Below are 18,224 nucleotides of genomic sequence, written 5' to 3'. Positions count from 1 at the left end.
AGTTCAAATCATGTACATGTTCATAATTTTCAGGATGTTACTTAGGACAGTCTTAAAAGAGTTTTCCACTGACAGGCAGTGATGCAGGGAGTCAGTAAGAGAGAGACATTCATCCATTCATTCATTTATTCACTCATCTTTTAGGTATTCTACCTTAAGAAAGTTTAGACAAGGTAGAAATTCAAAAACTGTCCCCTACATGTAAACCATGAAATACATTTCTCTCCCAACTAAATTCTTAAGCTAAAGATATCAGGGCAAATTGACGGTTCATAATTATTTTCAAGTACTCTTTTTTTTTTTTTTTTGGCCAATTTTTGGTAATTTTGGAGTCAATGTTTCCAGTCTCCAACTAGAACCAAATGATGACGTGTCTTGTGGGGAGTAAAAGTCTTCCAAGAATGATGTCATGTACCGCTCAAGAACCTTGGGGGAAACATTATTTTGTGAGTCTGGAAAAAGAAATGATTTTGCAACCTAAGACCAGTTCCTATAATGGCTGCAGGGACATTGAGGTCAAAAGTGGCGCATCAACACACAAATGTTTGAAGTTGGAAGGAAATCATTCCACATTTATTGAACTTATTGACTGGCACTTCATTCTGAGAGCAACATGTAATGTAAATTTCTATAGATGCATATTTCCACAAACAAAGCATTCTAAGATATCCCGTGTTGCTGATCTGTGAAAAGAACATTGTACTCTAACAGAACTAACTGAATATGACCAAAGTGATGAGGTAAAGCTTTTACAGGTATCATATGCATTCTCATTCAATAACTCATGAACAATAACTCATTCAGATCTTGCTGACTGAACCTTCTCCTCCATGTTGACCTCTTGAGACTCACATCTCATATGAGGCTCTCTTGTATCTTCTGGAGTGGTACCAAAAACTGCTGCGGTGCGGCGCAGCACAAAAACTCCAGCATGCAACCCTCCTACGTTTACCCAAACAGTGTGCGATTTCCTCCACAGCCCTCCCATTCGGGATAGTGCCTGTGCAGAATAAACAAACATGAGTACACACTCAGGGATTACCATTATTGCATACACACTGCTTACGTTATTTGGAGTTTACTCATAGTTTAGTCTCAAAGTTTAAACTTATGTTTAAGGAACCAAGGGTTGTGTTTTTTGTTTTTTTTTAAACAACCTCACAACAATGAAAGTCTTGTTCCTGGATCATGTGATGTAGGCATGAAATCTGAAACTTTCAGATTTCTTGATTTTACGCAAGATATACTCTAAATATGACATGTCTTATTCAGTTACTATGTCATACCAAACAATCAGATTTCTGTCTGTCTAAAACACAGGTGTTACCAAAGTCTCTCTCAATCTCTATAGCTGCACTATATTAGAACATACAGCTGAGGCCAAAAGTTTACACCCACCTACCTGCTAAAGACATTCAAACTCATTTTTTCATAACTCCAGACATTTCAGGTTACCATATTTTTCCAGTGTTAAGTCACTTAGGGTATTTACCTTATTTCCATAAGTAGTCATTTCAAAATAATAGCGTAATAATAATAATAAGAATATTTAATAATAATAATAATAATAATAATAATAATAATGAGTCAGATTTATTTTAGCTTTTATTTATATAAATTTATATTTATATTTTCAGGTCAAAATTTGACATAAAATTTGTTTGTATTTGGTGCCATTGCTTATTAATTGCTTAACTTGGATCTGATGCGTGAGGTAGCCTTCCGCAAGCTTCTGACGGTACTTTACTGGAATTTTTGCTCATTCCTACTGGCAGAACTGGTGCGGGCCTCCTTGCTCAAACATACTTTTACAGTTCAGTGCACAAAGTTGTTCACAGCACAAATTCCAGTCAGGGCTTTGTGATGGCCACCCCAATACTTTCACTTTGTTGTCTATACATCATTTTGTTACAGCTTTGAAGGTATGCTTTGTATTAGTGTCCTACTGGAAGACACAGTTGAGACCAAGTTTTAACTTTCTGGCTGATGTCTTGGAGGTGTTACTTCAGTATTTCTAGATTTACATTTCCACCCCCATGCTTCACAGTTGGGATGGTGCTGTACAGATTAAAAAGCGTTAATTAAAAGTGCTGATCATCATGGCCAAAGAGTTAAACTTTTTTTTCAGAGAACACTCCTCCAAAAAGGCTGGTGATCTCCTGCAAACTTCAGTCTGGGATTTTTATTCCTGTCTTGGAGTAGGGGCTTCTTACCTGCGCAACAGCCTTTCAGGTCATGGTGATGTAGGACTTCCTTAATGGTAAATGTACATACTTTGGGACCCCTGGGAGTTAATATGTGCCTCCTTCCTGAACAATGCAGTGTCTGTGTGGTATGAATGCTTGAATCTAATTGGTCAGAAGGTGTGCATTATTTTTGTATAACAGCACGGTTCAAACAGAAGTTCCAGCTGTAACATGAATTATAGGTTAATATTAATGCGCTTGTTCTAATACGTAATTGTTTCTATAGTGACACAGCATACACAGGGAATTGTACGGCGGTGAGCGAATGACTGTTTATCGCAGATATAATGTAGGAGAGAACAGGAACTCTGGATCTCGTCTCTTGGATGTTCCACAACATTAAATCAAACTATAAACCATTAAAATGCATGACGGGACATTCACTGATAAATTAAACATTATAATCTCTGGCAAATCGCTGTGGTATAAGCAGAACAACATACTCCAGACCATGCTGTTATATGAAAATAATGCTCCTCGGGGGTAGCTCCGCTTGCACATCATGCTGTATCACACCCTCCTGGCATGCATTATTTTCGCATATCAGCATGGTCTGCTGTGTGTTATTCCATACTTATGACAATTAGCCAATTAGAAGCTTCTATAAGTCATTACATCAGTTTCTGGAATCTTCTAGACTGTTTAAAAAGACAGTCAACTTGGTGTATGTAAACTTTTGGCCCACTGAAATTCTGATATAGTAAATTATAATGGGGGCAGTCGTGGCCTAATGGATAGAGAGTCGGACTTGCAACCAGAAGGTGAACCTGAAGGTTGTGGGTTCGAGTCTCAGGTCCGGCAGGGATTGTAGGTGGGGGGAGTGAATGACCAGCGCTCTCTCCCACCCTCAATACCATGACTGAGGTGAGACCCTTGAGCAAGGCACAGAACCCCCAACTGCTCCCCGGGTGCTGCAGCAAAAAAAAAAAAGGCTGCCCACTGCTCCGGGTGTGTGTTCACGGTGTGTGTGTGTTCACTACTGTGTGTGTGCACTTGGATGGGTTAAATGCAGAGCACAATTCCAAGTGTGGTCACCAGACTTGGCCACAAGTCACTTCACTTCACTAAAGCTGAAATAAATCTGTCTCTATTCAACTGTTTTAAAATTAATGTGAACAAAGTACTTACCCTTGTTGACTTACAAAAATAAATGTATGGTAACATGAAATGTGTGGAAAATTGAGTTTGAATGTCTTTAGCCTAGATGTATGTAAACTTTTGGCCTCAACTGTACAAACATGTATATGCATCATACCTTAGTGAAGCATTTTTTGTCCTGGGTCAGCAATACAGCCCTTCCTGTGCCTGGCCTGCAGACCCGTGCCATTTCTCGAAGACAAGAAGGATACAGATCCCAGTTCTTCTTCCTGGAGCCCATTCTTTTAGGATAATACATACACACATAACTAACAGTCCACAGATTATCATTTATTGGCCTGAGAATATGTAGCAAAAAAGGTTTCTTAGAACAGCAGCAGTATAATAACCCATAAAACACATAATGAGCCATTATGCATGCAGGCTACTAGTTGTAGCTATTAACATGGTAACTTTCCAAGCCAGACTTCTAGCATCTCTGGTATGTTTCATCCAGTAACAAGACCAAGAACCACCTACATTAACAGAAAGTGGTACCACTACCTCAGCGGTGTCCAATCTTATCTGCAAAGGGCCGGTGTGGGTGGAGGTTTTCATTCCGATCAAGCAGGAGCCACACCTGATTCTATCTGTTTTATCAGTTGAGCTTGGCTTTCAATAACCTCATGTGTGGCTTCTTGGTTGGAATGAAAACCTGCATCCACAGAGGCTTTCTCTGGATAAGATAGGACACCCCATGCACTACTTGTTTCAAATAAATCTCTTTCGTTAATAAATTTTAAAGAAGGGATGCAAAAAGACGATCCTTGTTTTCAATCCTTGTTTCCTTTTTCTCCCAAAAAAAAAACAAAAAACTGTGTCACAGTTTGAGCAACTTCAAAATGTGTTTGTTTTGTGATATTATTGTAACATAAAATTAAATATATAAATTAAATTATATAGCTTTGGTTATAGCATAGTATAACTACCTCTTTCCAAAGGGCATGTCAGTGGTAATGATGTCCACAGAACTAGTCCTCAAAGGTAAACGGCACAAGTCCCACTGTGCAGTGTCTATAGCTAAACCTGGAGAAGTGCTGAATGAAAACATGGAACACTGTAAGCATTACTTTTCCTATTAGAATCCTGTACAAATTTACAGTGTCGTGAGGTAATCATAACATTTCTAATATCTGATTTCTCGCTTTCTGATTTCTTCAACATTATTTGAAATAGCATAGTGTTTACAGGCTTACCTGCCACCATCCTGCTTTTTCTTTACAATGTGGTTGATGTTATTAACTGTTCGACTGATGGCCATGTCATTGTTGTCTCCAGAGAGGAAGAATGAATGTGACCACTCGATGACTCCCTAAAAACATCAAACTGGTTTAGATGGTGACAAAACCGCAAATAAAACACACAGTCATTTACAAAAGCAGTTTAATGCACTATTCACCTCTAAAGGTATGGCTCCACTGCCACACATGGGGTCTACTATGACATCTGATATCTGTGGTTTGCAAAGTCTATAAACAAAAGGAGAAAATAGCATTAGCAGCTATAATATAATCTGTAATTTTCATACTGTTGTCTATTAAACAGATCCAATTTCACAGACTCTAATGATGAGGAATCTGTCTCAATGAGTTAAAACGCTACTAAAGAATCTGCAGGAACTGATGCCTGGTAAAGTGTGCCTGTGTGTTTTTAGACTATTAATTGCTTTGGTCAGACCTTAGCATTCCATAAGCCAGGGTGGAGCGCAGAGTGGTGGGGCCAAAGTGAGTAATGTTTCTCCTGTGCAGACTCTCCTCTGTAAGAGCAATGCCAATCACCAACTCATTGTTGTGGATATTCAACAGCACCTAACAACATAATGACATAAAATTTTTTTTAACAAAACTGATTACAGAAACAGACTAAAGCCCTGTTCAGATTGGAGTCTGAAGGATGACGTCTGTCAAGCATCTAAAATGCCTGCACATCTCTGTATCCAGATGGGTAGGTTTTAATCCGGGACAAGCTTTCTGGCTAGCTGCTAAGGGATAACAGGCACTAACTTGTGTCATGGACATTCCATAACATTAAACATAACTATAAACAAAAATATAAAAATAAAAAAGCATGATCTGTCGTTCATGAAATTAGCTAATGCGTTATATTCATGTTTTATTCTTTACTTAAAGCACACTGCAATCATGCTATTGTGGCATATATAAACACAAAGTAAAGCTTTATACAGGCTGTAGCTGTCATTATAAAAGGCCAATTACATCAGCTTGCAAGGCTGTGCTCTTTCCTTTTAATACTTCTCTTTTTTCTTTTAACAAGCTCCCTGTGAAAACAGAACAGAGACATTTATATGACCTATATATGGCCTTGAAAGCATTCATCAGTTTTTGATTGTCAGAATGGGGAGAAACTACTAAATTTGACAGTTGGTAAGTGTCATATGTCAGAAAATCAGTGTGGGACTAAAATGATCAGAACATTGTTGATTTCTTCATCAAATGGGATGAAAAAGAACAATACAGACACTGCCAATCTGAACAGAAATAAAATCAAGTAGCACCCATGTAAAATTACTCCAGTCTGAACAGGTCTTTATATAAATCATACTGTAGCCTCAGAAGCATTTTTGTATTCTCTCAGCAGTCCCAGACATACAAGTGCTATAATATGGATTTACAAGCATTTACAATCAAATGTAACTGTTTATTCAGCTAACAAGAACACTAGAGTCTCCAGTGTAATGGATGTACTTTTAGGCTTACTTCCACATCAAACCTGGTCATGTCTGCCTTCCATTGAAAGAACTCTTGCACGGCACCACCAAAGTCCCTCGCTGCGTCATTTGAAGTGAAGCTGTGCTTGTCTCCGGCTCTATTACAAGTCACACGGAATTTTAAAGGCTTAGCCTCTGTCTCCTGAACATCGGAGTCCTGCTCTCCTTCAGGACTGGGCTCCTGCTCAGGACAGGCATTTCCAGGCTTCTCTTTTAGCTGTGCTGCATCAGGCTCAGTTTGGGGTTTCTCAGGTTCGGATGCATCGCTAGGCTTCGGTTTAGGAGTCGCAGCTCCTCTCCTGCGGCTCCTCTTCTTCTTCAGAGAGTTGTTCATTTTCCAGACCTCCAAGGCACTGTTCCAGGGCAACACAGGAGCAAGCTGCTGCAGGTCTAATAAAGCTTCTTCCTATTGGGAAAATTATTTGTCATTGAAGGACATCACATCCTAAGTCTTAATATAAAGATTACTTGTAAATTTCGTATTTTCGAGACTTTACTTGTTTAATACTTATAACCACATGTAATATAATCACAGTTATGAAATGCTTACCTTTGTTTCTTTGAACTGATAATTGTCATAATGTTTAACCACAACAAACAGATTGTCCACAGACTTTAAATGGTGCACCTAAAAATAGAACAGAGCTCATTCCTTTGTAATAAAACTGATTAAGAAAAAAAAAACTTTGTGTAGCTTTGTTGTAGTTTGAATAAGAGTACACAAACTATGACTATTACGCAGTTGACCTTTATAATGAATCATTGAACCTCATCAATATACACCCATCCTGGTAAATATTTTCACAAAACAGCACTTTAAATTGTGTAACATGGTTTGATAAATAGTCTATGTAATCCTTGACGCCAGTTAACAGACACACAAGAAGAGTGTTCTGAAAAGATCAATGCGTAAAACAAAGACATTTCCAGTGAGTGAGTTAAAGTCAAATATGAGTTTGGATACATAAAGGTCAATTATGGCAACGTTTATGGGGCAAGAAGATATTTAAGGTTTCACAGAACATATTCGGTGTCTGATCCTTCTCTACTAATAGATGCCAAGAGACTTTAAATACACACTTCAAATGATATCCAGTTATTATGTAATGTCAAGGAGATGTGTTGATTTAATCCACATATATGTGGTTTAACACATAACAGAATTACTTCTTTACTTTCAGCCCAATTTTCCATCATTCTACCCCCTACAGCCCACTTCCACTGAAAAGTGCTCCAAAACAGACGTTGGGTCAGCGTCAGCTTGCTACCTGGGTGGACTCAATTTAGAGTCATGATTATTCTATGAATAACCTGTAGCAGTTCTCAAACAATTATTACAACAGTTATTAAACATATTACATTATTAGCATTTCCAACCCCTCAAATAGGATTCAAAATCCTATATGGCTCTAATGCAATGCCTTTATCTTTATCAGTTTAGTGCTCCAAATACTCGTATCTGTATTCATGTTTAAACCAGAAGCATGGCCTAGGCTGTAAGGTTTTTTTTTTTTTTTTTTTTAAACCACCATTCCACTGGAAACAATAGAAAACACCGAAAAAACCCAGAGGTACAAATCTCACCACTGTCAGCCTGGTCTGTGAACTCCGGCTCTGACAGTTCCTCAACCTCAGCTACATCACTCAAGTTCATAACCAGTCTCAACTAGAGATATACACAGGATTGTTTTTAATCCCGTACAGACGGTTATTGCTTTTCTTTGTACCTGTCCTCAGTATTTTCTAATCAAGTCAGCTGGTTCTATTTTCCAAAACATAAACAAACTAGTAACCTGACCAGATTGTTATTAAGGACTGCTCTTACATACACTCCTGGACCAAAAAAAAAAAAAATGGACCAAGCCAAAAATGGTAAATATTAAGCTTTTCTTGTTAAGACCATTAAATCACTGGTCAGAAAATTAGCAGGAATTAAACAGATGCACTCCTGAGAGCTCCATTTACTGGTTTACTTTTGCTGCAGTGAACTGTTCAAGGAAAAGCTAGAAACCGGAAAATTCACTTATATAGTGTTCTGGTATGCAAAGGTAAAATCATGATAATGATTAAAACGTTTGATGTAAAATTCAAACTAACACATGTCTGTGTATACAAAATTTTCCAAAAATATTTTCTGGGATGTTTTTTTCTTAAAAGATTAGTCATTATTTGGTTATCTGCCATACCTGATGCAGCCCATCAAGGGCCACAAGGCTTAAACATTTAAAGAAATCGAAGAGAAAAGCTATCCTGTACTAACTTCCTTTATCTATTTCTTTAATTCTTGCTAATTTTCTGACCAATAATTTGTTGTGAAGACCATTAAAAGCTTAATATTTTGCCATTTTGGGCTTGGCCCATTTTTTTTTTTTTTTTTTGCCCAGGAGTGTACATAAACATAGAAACCTCTTGCTCAGTCCAATGTCAAGGCTCAACAAATTTCAGACAAGCTTTCTAATATTTGTATGTATTTGTATAACTGTATATGTATTCGTCAATTTGAATGCTGTATTTGGATTTTGCTCAGAATTAATTAATTTCTATGAAGTTCTATCTATCTATCTATCTTCTAACTGAATACCCTTAAAAGAAACACTTTTATTGATTATTTCCTGTGTGTTAAATTCTATGGTTGATAAGTGCTAATGTCCAATGGGAATGCATTTTGATTTGCAGCTGGACTTTTGGAGAAGGGAATAAGGCCAGGATACTGGAAAGGAAAAACAGCCACCAGCTGAAGAGCTCGTACTGGAGCTGGGAAACACTAACCTTATGCAGTTGATCCGTAGTTATTTCGAAATAAATTCTACCTCGGTCTTTGCTAACTCTGGCACTGGCTCCTATTTTCTCCTGCACCTCCTCAGCTGCAGTGTATTCAAAGCCTGTAGGAACAGTAGCTCCTACAGTGACAGTGAGGGGCTGGAGCACCTCCTCTCCCTCTTCCACACACACCTCTGCCATGTCTCTCCTGCGGAATACACAATATCATCGGTCACAAGATGGCAAAGCAGCACTTGTTTGGGTACAGACATTACTATTCCTACAGTGCCAACTAGCGGTGTGTTAGAGACAGATGTTAGCTTGCAGTGATGAACTATTTCCGTTATGCGCTACAGCTCCATGTTAGATAGCTAGCACAGCAAGTCTGCCTACTGTATGCACAGTTAGCGCGCTTATTATAGAAATATTCACTCTCTGGTCTTTCTTTTCATAAGATGTTTTCATTAGGCCAACGAACCGAGATTAAGGCATTAAACATAACACACTGCCAATAAACAAGTAAACAGTAAATACAAACAGTCACCGAGTCTACCGGCTACAACGTGCTTTAAAGCCGAACTCTTCTTTCAAAACTTCCGGGTCTAGTGAGCTTCATGAAGCCCCCCACAGTGAGTAACGGTAACCGCTGCAGCACTTTATTTCCGGGTGTAGGTTTGATAAAAGTCACGGCTTACATCTGATGTTTGAGGGCATCATCGATTCTTTTCTCCTGATATTATCAAGGGGACTGATTGGTATTTAAGTGGATCCCATTTAAACCAAGTTTAAAGCAACACACGACAGGTTAATAGGTAATGCACATATGCAAATGAGGCTTCATCTAATTAATAAATAAATTAATAAATAAAACTAGGCACTGGATGATTTTAGATGAAAGTGTTCATTTCACTGTGAACACACAATTCAGAGAAAGACATCAATTTATTAATGCCAACTTATTTATTGTTTAATCAAGAAAACACTACATGCTGTCATATAAAATTGTTTTCTAACATTTCTCAGTACAAAATCTATCATATATCCAACCTTTCCCACTGTTTAAGAAATTTCTCTACAATAAGCTTCTATATAGGAATAGGGATGCAAAATTACATGAAAACAGGTAACCTAGAAACTGACATTTTTGGTTCTGAACAGAGAAAAAAATTGATTTTGTGAAAAATCAGTTGAAAATAGGTGTGGTTTACTGATTTATATGTCATAATGACATAATTTGAAAGTTATAGCAGGAAACGAGTTTTTCAGAGATACATGACATGATGTGATTGTGCCAAGTGGATGAAGCTAAAGCCATCTTTAAAGTTGCTAATTTTCAGATAATGCAGTGGTTGTAAGTGTACAACAACAGGGAAATAAACATATCGTTTAACATTTGTTACTGTACTTTAAGAGTAGACATTATAGATGCAATTTATCCTAAAATCTGAAAAATTATTGATGTGACCAAAATTATCTTTATACGAGACTTTGTAGTGTCTTGCATTAATTTAGGTTTATCTAAAATCTAAGTCTATTTATCCATTTTGGAACAACCCCAGTTTATTTATTTATTTATTTATTTATTTTTATATCAATAGCACCTTAAATGGAAAACGCCAGAACTGTTAAGATGTCTCAGTAAATTACACATGATACAGCCAGTCCCATTCTCTGTGTCATGCTAATGATATGACTTACATATACAGTGTGGAAAACCTGTAATTGATGGAAGTGCATAAGCTGCAAGATGTATGTTTGGTTTTAAGATGTGTAGAGACTACACAGCACTCAGTGGCCACAGAGCCCACACTCCCCTCGACTGTGTGTGTGAAAAGATACGTGAACCTGTTATTTGAACATGTTTATCATATGAGACATTTGTATGTTTTCAATTAAATTTGACATTTGTGAGTAAACTAGAGTATAATAATAATAATGATAATGATAATAATAATAATAATAAATACTGTTCCAGACTACTATCAAGTAACTGTCTAACAAATTGCACACACTGACAGCAATTTTACACAATAACTGCTCAAAAGTTAATATAACTTAGCTTGAATAACTCTATAGAAGGTACTCGATTCTGTATATTGTTGATAATATCAGGCCAAAAGTTTGTGAACACCTGACTATCACAGGGTCTTCCCTAAACTGTTGTCACAATGTTGGAAGCACACAATTGTGCAGGTTGTCTTTGTGTGCTCTACAGTACATTTTCTACAGTACAGTTTCTCCTACCTGGAATTAAGAGGCTCAAACCTGTTCCAGCATGACAGTGCCCCTGTGCACAAAGCTCCGTTTGCCAAAGTTGGTGAGGAAGTTCTCGAGTGGCCTCACAGAGCCCTGACCTCAACTCCCTGTGAACAGCTTTAGGATGAGCTGGAACTCTGACTGCACCCCAGGCCTCCTCACCCGACATCAGTGCCTGACCTCAATAATGCTCTTGTGGCTGAATGAGCACATGCTCCAAACTCTAGTGGAAAGCCTTCCCAGAAGAGTGGAGTTTGTTATACCAGCAAAGGGAGAATAAATCTGGAATAGGATGTGCAAAAAGCACATATTTAGGCCACAAATCTTTGGGCATATAGAACACAACGTGGTCTATGAAGTCATAGTTTAGTGCGAGTTCACTAGCACTTTTATTTTGAAATACCGAACGGAGAGAATACTGGACAACAATCCGGCGATATTGTAGTCGGCTTCACACTGACAATCATGGGCACTAACCAGCGAATTGAGTGTGTATTTTTTAGTGAATTTCATCCAACTCTTGGACCTAAAATCACCTATCAGGTGAGAGGATAATGCAGCAGCGTTCTGGTGCATGTAATAACAGTACAGAGGCAGTGACTGTGGTGAACACACCTCTGCTAAATGTTGCTGTCAGTGTGTTTACAGTAACCCGGACTGTGCCAATGAGTTAAAATGGTGTCTTTTTCTGACTTTTTTTTTTTTTTACTGCAGGTTCCTGAAGAATATATATCAAGGGAGTTGTTTGATACAGTGCAAGTGTACATTATCACCAAACCTGAGCTACAGAATAAGCTCATTACAGTGTATGTATTCAGCTTTTAAGTTTCTCCCTCATAGGTGTGGTGTTTAATAAAACTGGCAATGGTTATAAACTGTATTTCACTATTCAACAAGATCATGGAATAAGACACAACAGGGCGTGATGCTGTAGGAAAATCATCAGCAGAGTGGTGTGATGCCATTACCACCTCTAAGTTGACTATTTTCCAATAACAGCACCACCTAAGCATCCTGTAGTGTTTTATTTTTCTTATAGCACAGCATTCCACTAACTATTACACTTTTACATTAAGTAAAGAACAACGCCTTGTATTTGTTTACAGTTACGTCATGTGAACCGTCCATGAAACAAGTTAGTTCATGTTATCACTTCTGCTATAGCAGCTATAAACTGTTGTTCTCCTTTTCTCTCTCTCTTGAAGTTAATAAGACAAAACCCAGCTTGTCATTTTACAGAGAAACAGGAGAGCGCAAAGTACACTGTCCTGAAGCCTCCCCCATGACAGAGAACTTAAAATTACAGCTTTATCAAACCACTTTATCAACAATCGCACCTATTTTTTTATCCTTTTTATGCCCAGTGTTTGCCATACAAGTCCCTGTGTAAGTTGTTACTATAAAATTGATTAGAAACAGATCAGAATAAGCACATTTACAGCAGCTGGAACTACTATCTGATTCATGCTGTATTAGAAAACTAATCAATCATCCTCTGTTCCGTATCAGGCATCCAACAGTGCTGTAGTATAAATGTCTTTAACTTGCATTACACTGAAAGCTTTGTTGTCTCTCACCCCTCTAGGACTGCAATGGATAAGAAGCTAATTGGATGTCCAGTGTGCATAGAGCATAAAAAATACAGTCGCAACGCCTTACTCTTCAACTTAGGTCTTGTGTGTGATGCTCAGACGAAGACATGTGCCCTTGAGCCCATAGTGAAGAAACTTTCACAATACCTTACAACTCTGGAGGTGAAGTTTCATTTGAATACAGAGAACAGTTTAAGCTTTAAAGGACTGAAGTTGAGTGTAATTATGTGAACAATGTGTTAACAGAGTTTTCTCTTTATTAGCTGGAGAGTGGCTTTATTTCAAATGAGGAGAGTAAACAGAAGCTGTTGCCCATCATGTCTACATTACTTGAGGAGCTCAACGCAACAGGAGCCTGTACTCTTCCTATTGGTGCGTATATCGCTCTCTGTTACACACACACACACTCATTAGTCAAGAGTCAAGTCAGGAGTTGTTTATTAGTCATTTGCACAGCCACACGGGGTACACTGGGTACACTGGGTATTGAAATGCTTGTGACAAGGCTCAGATTTTGACATTGACAGTACAAACGCTTATTAGACATGAACAAATACATATTTGGACGTGAGAAGTTGAGATGATGCAGTAACATAATACGGTAAACGAGGTAAATGAAACAGTGGTGTATAATGGCAGAGTAAAGTGTCATGTGCTAATAAATTATTTCAGTGGCAGAGTAAAAGTGACATGTGCTATTAAATAAGGCAAAACAGTAAATACGAGTACATTAATAGTACATAGTAAATATCTAAGTGTCCAGAAGTGGCAGTAATAAAGTGTCGCAGTGCTAGATGAAGGACTTCTGGCTGTTAAGTAGTCTGATGGCTTGGAGATAAAAACTATTCTTCAGTCTGGTTGTCTGTGATCGGACGCAACAGAAGCGTCTGCCAGACGGCAGTGTCACAAACAGATAAAAAAGCAGGGTGAGTGCAGTCTTTACTGATACTGCAGGCCTTCCTTTACATTAGGCACCTGTGTAGAATTCCCGGTTCATGCTGGAATAATCTCCCGCTTAGACTATTTGTCTTCCCTGGTAAAACTCTAGATAGTATTATTGTTATAGTGAAAACTTTTTGAATTTGAAGATCAAGGTAAATTTAACTTATTTTGTCTTCTGGGAAACATGTAACTATCTTCTGTAGTCTCTGAAGGGCAGTACTAAATGAAAAAATATGATATTTAGGCAAAATAAGAAAACATTTACACATCTCCATTCTGTTCAAATGTTTTCACCCCCCGGCTCTTAATGCATGATTTTTCCTTCTGGAGCATCAGTGAGCGTTTGAACCTTCTGTAATAGTTGCATATGAGTCCCTCAGTTGTCCTCAGTGTGAAAAGATGGATCTCAAAATCATACAGTCATTGTTGGAAAGGGTTCAAATACACAAAAATGCTGGAAAAAGAAAAAAATTTGTGGGACCTGAAGGATTTTTCTGAAGAACAGCAGGCAGTTTAACTGTTCAGGACAAACAAGGGACTCATGAACAACTATCAGTAAACAAAAAACACAGCTGTGGATCATTCAGGTAACAACACAGTATTAAGAATCAAGGGTATGTAAACTTTTGAACGGGGTCATTTTTATAAATTCAGCTATTATTTTCTCTTGTGGACTATATGTAAACATCTTTTATGTGAAATATCTTATTCAGGTCAGCACTAAATAAACAATAACATGCATTTTGTATGATCCCTCTTATTTTGGTAAAATAATTAACGTTTTGCAGATTCTGAAAGGGGGATGTAAACTTTTGATCTCAACTGTAGAATGTTCTTGTTTTTTTGTTATTGTTGTATTATTTGAACACAGATGAGTCAAATACAATTCACCTGAAGCTGATTGAGCAGAGGAAAGATCCCATCATTGTTCAGGAGTATGATGTTCCAGTCTTCACTCAAACTAAGGAACGCTATATTAAGTCACAGTGGGATCTCACCACACAGCAGGTTTGCATCTTTTTTTTAGGAAACAGGAACATACTGGTGAAAGTTATGGTGATAAAAACATGAGTGAAACATGAATGCACTGATGTGCTACATGATAATGATGTGGGTCTTTTGTACAACTGAAAGTAGATGATTGGCTCAATTGTATGAGTGACAGTAGATGATTAGGACAATACCACTGGTGTGGCACCTCATGTAGGATTGACACCATTGCTGTTACTTCACTGTATTGTGTTGTAGATTCTGCCCTACATCGATGGATATCGACACATACAGAAGATTTCTGCTGAGGCTGATGTTGAGTTGAACTTAGTACGAATCGCCATTCAGAACTTACTGTGAGTTCTTCCCTTCTGATCAGCAACACAAAATAGACTTATTACGTGTTTCTAAAATTCCTAAGCAGAGCCTAAATACTTCATTTCACAGGTATTATGGAGTTGTAACACTAGTGTCAATATTTCAGGTGTGTGCCATTGATTTATAAAAATCATAATAATATTCTGTTGGCTGTGTGATTGTGGTTTTTTTTTTCATGCTAACTCTTATCTATGATTTTCCTAGTATTCTAATGTTTACTGCCCAACACCTAAAGTCCAGAGCCTGATAGATGACAAAGCTGTTCAGGAAGAATGTCTGCATTATGTCAGTAAACCTGGTAAGCAGGGAACTCTTTCAATAAAGTTTAGTTAATCCAGTGTTCCGGTGAGTGAACGTGCCAGGGATTCTCCATTTTCAAAAATAAAAGTGCTAAAATATTATATTTTGTGCATATCGTTATGATTAGAGTTCAGGAGTATGGTACTGTTATAGTTTTGTATCACTGTTTTGTGCTCAGTTTTCCTTGGGATAGGCTCCTGGGATAATCTTCGGATCCAATAATAATAATAAAAATATCTTCCAAATATGACACATTCATAGTCTGTATACTCAGACCTCAGTATTTTGTGCTCCAGTTGTGGTGCATATTTTTTGCCTTATGCTTATTGTAATTCCAATTAGTCAGCACTGCACTGATGAGGGATTTTTATTTTCACTATGATGTGCGCTTCGGTTAGGGTTAAATTGCTGGAGTCAAATTGACCCCAGGGATAAAAGATGTTAGTAATTTTGAGGATAATAGGAGGGTTGACGTCGATCATGTGAATTCTACTCTGCTGCCCTGGAACCGATAACGCTTATTTAGGACTAGTAAAATAAATATTTTCCTTCTCTAATATATAGGTCTTTACAAGTATTAATACGTTTGCGTGTGTGTGTTTGTGTTTGTGTGTTATGTGGTACTTCAGGACAGCGAGTGAGCCTCCGAGATGTTTTCCAGCTTTATTGTGGTTTGACTCCAGGAACTACAGTGCGTGACCTGTGTTCCCGCTATGCTCAGCAACTACAAAGGGTAGATGAGAGGTGAGCGTTAAAGTATTTCTTTTCTCATTTATTTGGACATTATATAATCAGGCAGTATGTGATTCGGATTGAGGAAGGGTTTGTTTTGTTTAAATAATGTTGATTTAAAGAGACTACTACACAATTTCTTTTAACACTTTGTCATCCTGGAACCTGTCACCGGGTCCAGACTTACATCCTTCAATCATTTTGCTACATAACTGTCTTATTATGCTTCTGTGTATTTCCTGACAGTTGATTAATTTGGATCTTGATACATATTTAATTTAGCTGTAGGAAATTCATGAATGCTTATGTTTTACGGATTGCAGAAAGCTGATCCAGTTTGGTTTAATGAAGGGCCTGATTCGCCGGTTGCAGAAATATCCTGTTAAAGTTGTTCGAGATGAGAGGAGTCGTCCTCCAAAACTTTATACTGGTTGCCACAGTTATGATGAGATCTGCTGCAAAACTGGCAAGTGCTTCTATTTTTTTTTTTCTTCATAAAATGCAGTAGGGTTTAAAGATAAGGAAGTACTAAGCTTTATTTTTGTCCATGTTTGCAGGAATGAGTTACAAGGAGCTGGATGAGCGATTAGAAAATGACCCCAATATTATCATCTGCTGGAAGTGATGTCATATTAAATATGGATTTGTGGATTCATTTATCTGATGAGGTAGACCAGCATATGCAGTTGAGCTGTAAGGCAGTCAGTGGGACCACAGCCTGAGACGCATAAGCAAGTGTGTCAAGTGGCCCATCCTCGCCCACGGCCTGACCCAAAAACCAAGGACATACACAGTCAGCTCCAGAATTATTGGCACCCTTGGAAAAGATGGGTAAAAAAGGTTATGGGGGAAAAATGTATTTGTCATTAATTAGCTTAATCTCGCACCGAAATATGAGAGAAATCTAATCTTTAATATAAACAGTGTTTAACAAAACCACAACTATTGGTAACCATAGAACTCATTTTTAAAGTTTACTCGAGTGTTTAGGAGCTAAATTTTTAACTGTTTCTCTAGAAACTTACTGTACCTTGCTTAACTTTTACTATATCTACAATAAGTAGATATTGTAGTTGCTCTCTGGATTCTTATATATACATTCCTATCTTTCCATTTTCTTTATTCCACCTTCTTGATAGGAAATTGTTGCTCTCATTTCTAACCTTGCTGTTCAGCACAGAAACTGAAGTTTTGGTCTCCCGTAGGATCTAGAAACTGAGATTGCAAAACATTCATCCTGTGACCAGTTTTCTGACTTTTTAAGGTTTGATTTACATGCATGTGTGAAGCCATTAACTTGAATTTTCTGGAAAAGGCAACCTGGTTTTGGGCTAAAATATTCTGGTACTTAGAATGAAGAATATATGATATCATATGTTTTTATAAGTGCTGAAATGCGCAGTTGTATTTCAGCACTTGCGTGTACAAAAAAGTCTACAAATGTGTGGAAATATGTTAAATAAATATGTTTGGACAACATATTAGCGGTTGTAAATGAAATTTTTTTAAATGGGTAAGTTGATTTTGCTCAAGTTATTTTCAACCGGTAACAGTAAAATTATGGACATTTAACTAGGTCTGGGCTGATCTCTTTAAAACCTGATCCTAATACTGTGTACAGATATTGATATGGTGTGTTTTAATCAAACATGATGTGAAGCATAAAATGTAGGATGTACTAATGATGTGCAAAACAAGATCTACTGCTCCTTACTTCATATTCCTCTTCCATGCTGGTCCACTTCAGACACACACAGGCAGGAACAGGATATATATACATCTCTCTCTCTCTCTCTCTTTCTATATATATATATATACATATATATATATATATATATATATATATATATATATATATAGAGAGAGAGAGAGAGAGAGAGAGAGAGAGAACATGTATTATAGTAAGTGATACCAAAACCTACCTCATATATACAGTATGGTCCAAAAGTCTGAGACCACTAGTGAAAATGCTTCTGTTTGACATTCTTTTTCAATTTAACAAACAGGTTTTCATTACAAACAATATTATCAGCAATAACTTGAGTGAAAAGTAGAATGTTTGAAATATTTACATGAATTTCACAGTTTCCTAGTACTTGGTATTTCCCCTATTTGCTTTAATGACTGTGCACTCAAGCTGACAGAGACAGTGACATATAGTCA

General features: G+C 37.4%; 2 protein-coding genes across 7 annotated transcripts; one reads left to right on the top strand and one right to left on the bottom strand.

Moving 5' to 3' along the window:
* Window positions 1-544: 544 nt before the first annotated feature.
* On the bottom strand, window positions 545-11,269 carry thumpd3 (THUMP domain containing 3). 5 transcript variants are annotated; one of them, XM_034313764.2, is made up of 10 exons: window positions 11,116-11,269; window positions 8,881-9,079; window positions 6,662-6,739; window positions 6,101-6,517; window positions 5,061-5,191; window positions 4,783-4,852; window positions 4,580-4,695; window positions 4,313-4,420; window positions 3,502-3,625; window positions 545-1,000 (listed from the first exon to the last, which is right to left on the bottom strand). In XM_034313764.2, the coding sequence occupies exons 2-10, from the start codon at window positions 9,070-9,072 to the stop codon at window positions 797-799; spliced, it is 1,440 nt and encodes a 479-aa protein (XP_034169655.1). In that variant the 5' UTR covers window positions 9,073-9,079; window positions 11,116-11,269; the 3' UTR covers window positions 545-796. The 5 variants fall into 5 exon arrangements, with proteins under 5 accessions (XP_034169655.1, XP_026785027.1, XP_026785033.1 ...); XM_026929226.3 differs by lacking the exon at window positions 11,116-11,269 and adding an exon at window positions 9,416-9,535; XM_026929232.3 differs by lacking the exon at window positions 11,116-11,269 and adding an exon at window positions 9,425-9,511.
* On the top strand, window positions 9,151-17,746 carry nprl2 (NPR2 like, GATOR1 complex subunit). 2 transcript variants are annotated; one of them, XM_053230644.1, is made up of 11 exons: window positions 9,151-9,500; window positions 11,842-11,933; window positions 12,713-12,881; window positions 12,983-13,091; window positions 14,533-14,669; window positions 14,910-15,007; window positions 15,099-15,135; window positions 15,234-15,327; window positions 15,959-16,073; window positions 16,385-16,527; window positions 16,619-17,746. In XM_053230644.1, the coding sequence occupies exons 1-11, from the start codon at window positions 9,486-9,488 to the stop codon at window positions 16,684-16,686; spliced, it is 1,077 nt and encodes a 358-aa protein (XP_053086619.1). In that variant the 5' UTR covers window positions 9,151-9,485; the 3' UTR covers window positions 16,687-17,746. The 2 variants fall into 2 exon arrangements, with proteins under 2 accessions (XP_053086619.1, XP_026785055.2); XM_026929254.3 differs by lacking the exon at window positions 9,151-9,500 and adding an exon at window positions 11,535-11,670 and having other exon boundaries at window positions 16,619-17,744.
* Window positions 17,747-18,224: the final 478 nt, after the last annotated feature.

The sequence above is a fragment of the Pangasianodon hypophthalmus genome, chromosome 2 (genome assembly GCF_027358585.1).
Source record: "Pangasianodon hypophthalmus isolate fPanHyp1 chromosome 2, fPanHyp1.pri, whole genome shotgun sequence".
NCBI lineage: Eukaryota > Metazoa > Chordata > Actinopteri > Siluriformes > Pangasiidae > Pangasianodon > Pangasianodon hypophthalmus.
Note: the sequence above shows the minus strand (reverse complement) of the source record. Positions and strands in the feature narration are given on the sequence as shown.

Bases quoted from the DNA above. Each gene is read 5' to 3' on its own strand.
- thumpd3 (XM_034313748.2), bottom strand. From the start codon at position 9,323: ATGAAAAGAAAGACCAGAGA. The intron at 5,192-6,100 runs GTAAGCCTAAAA...TTATGTTGTTAG, and splicing joins TGACCAGGTTTGATGTGGAA to GTGCTGTTGAATATCCACAA. The intron at 4,853-5,060 runs GTCTGACCAAAG...TTTTGTTTATAG, and splicing joins CTGGCTTATGGAATGCTAAG to ACTTTGCAAACCACAGATAT.
- nprl2 (XM_026929254.3), top strand. From the start codon at position 11,593: ATGGGCACTAACCAGCGAATTGAGTGTGTATTTTTTAGTGAATTTCAT. The intron at 15,136-15,233 runs GTGTGTGCCATT...TGATTTTCCTAG, and splicing joins CACTAGTGTCAATATTTCAG to TATTCTAATGTTTACTGCCC. The intron at 15,328-15,958 runs GTAAGCAGGGAA...GTGGTACTTCAG, and splicing joins GCATTATGTCAGTAAACCTG to GACAGCGAGTGAGCCTCCGA.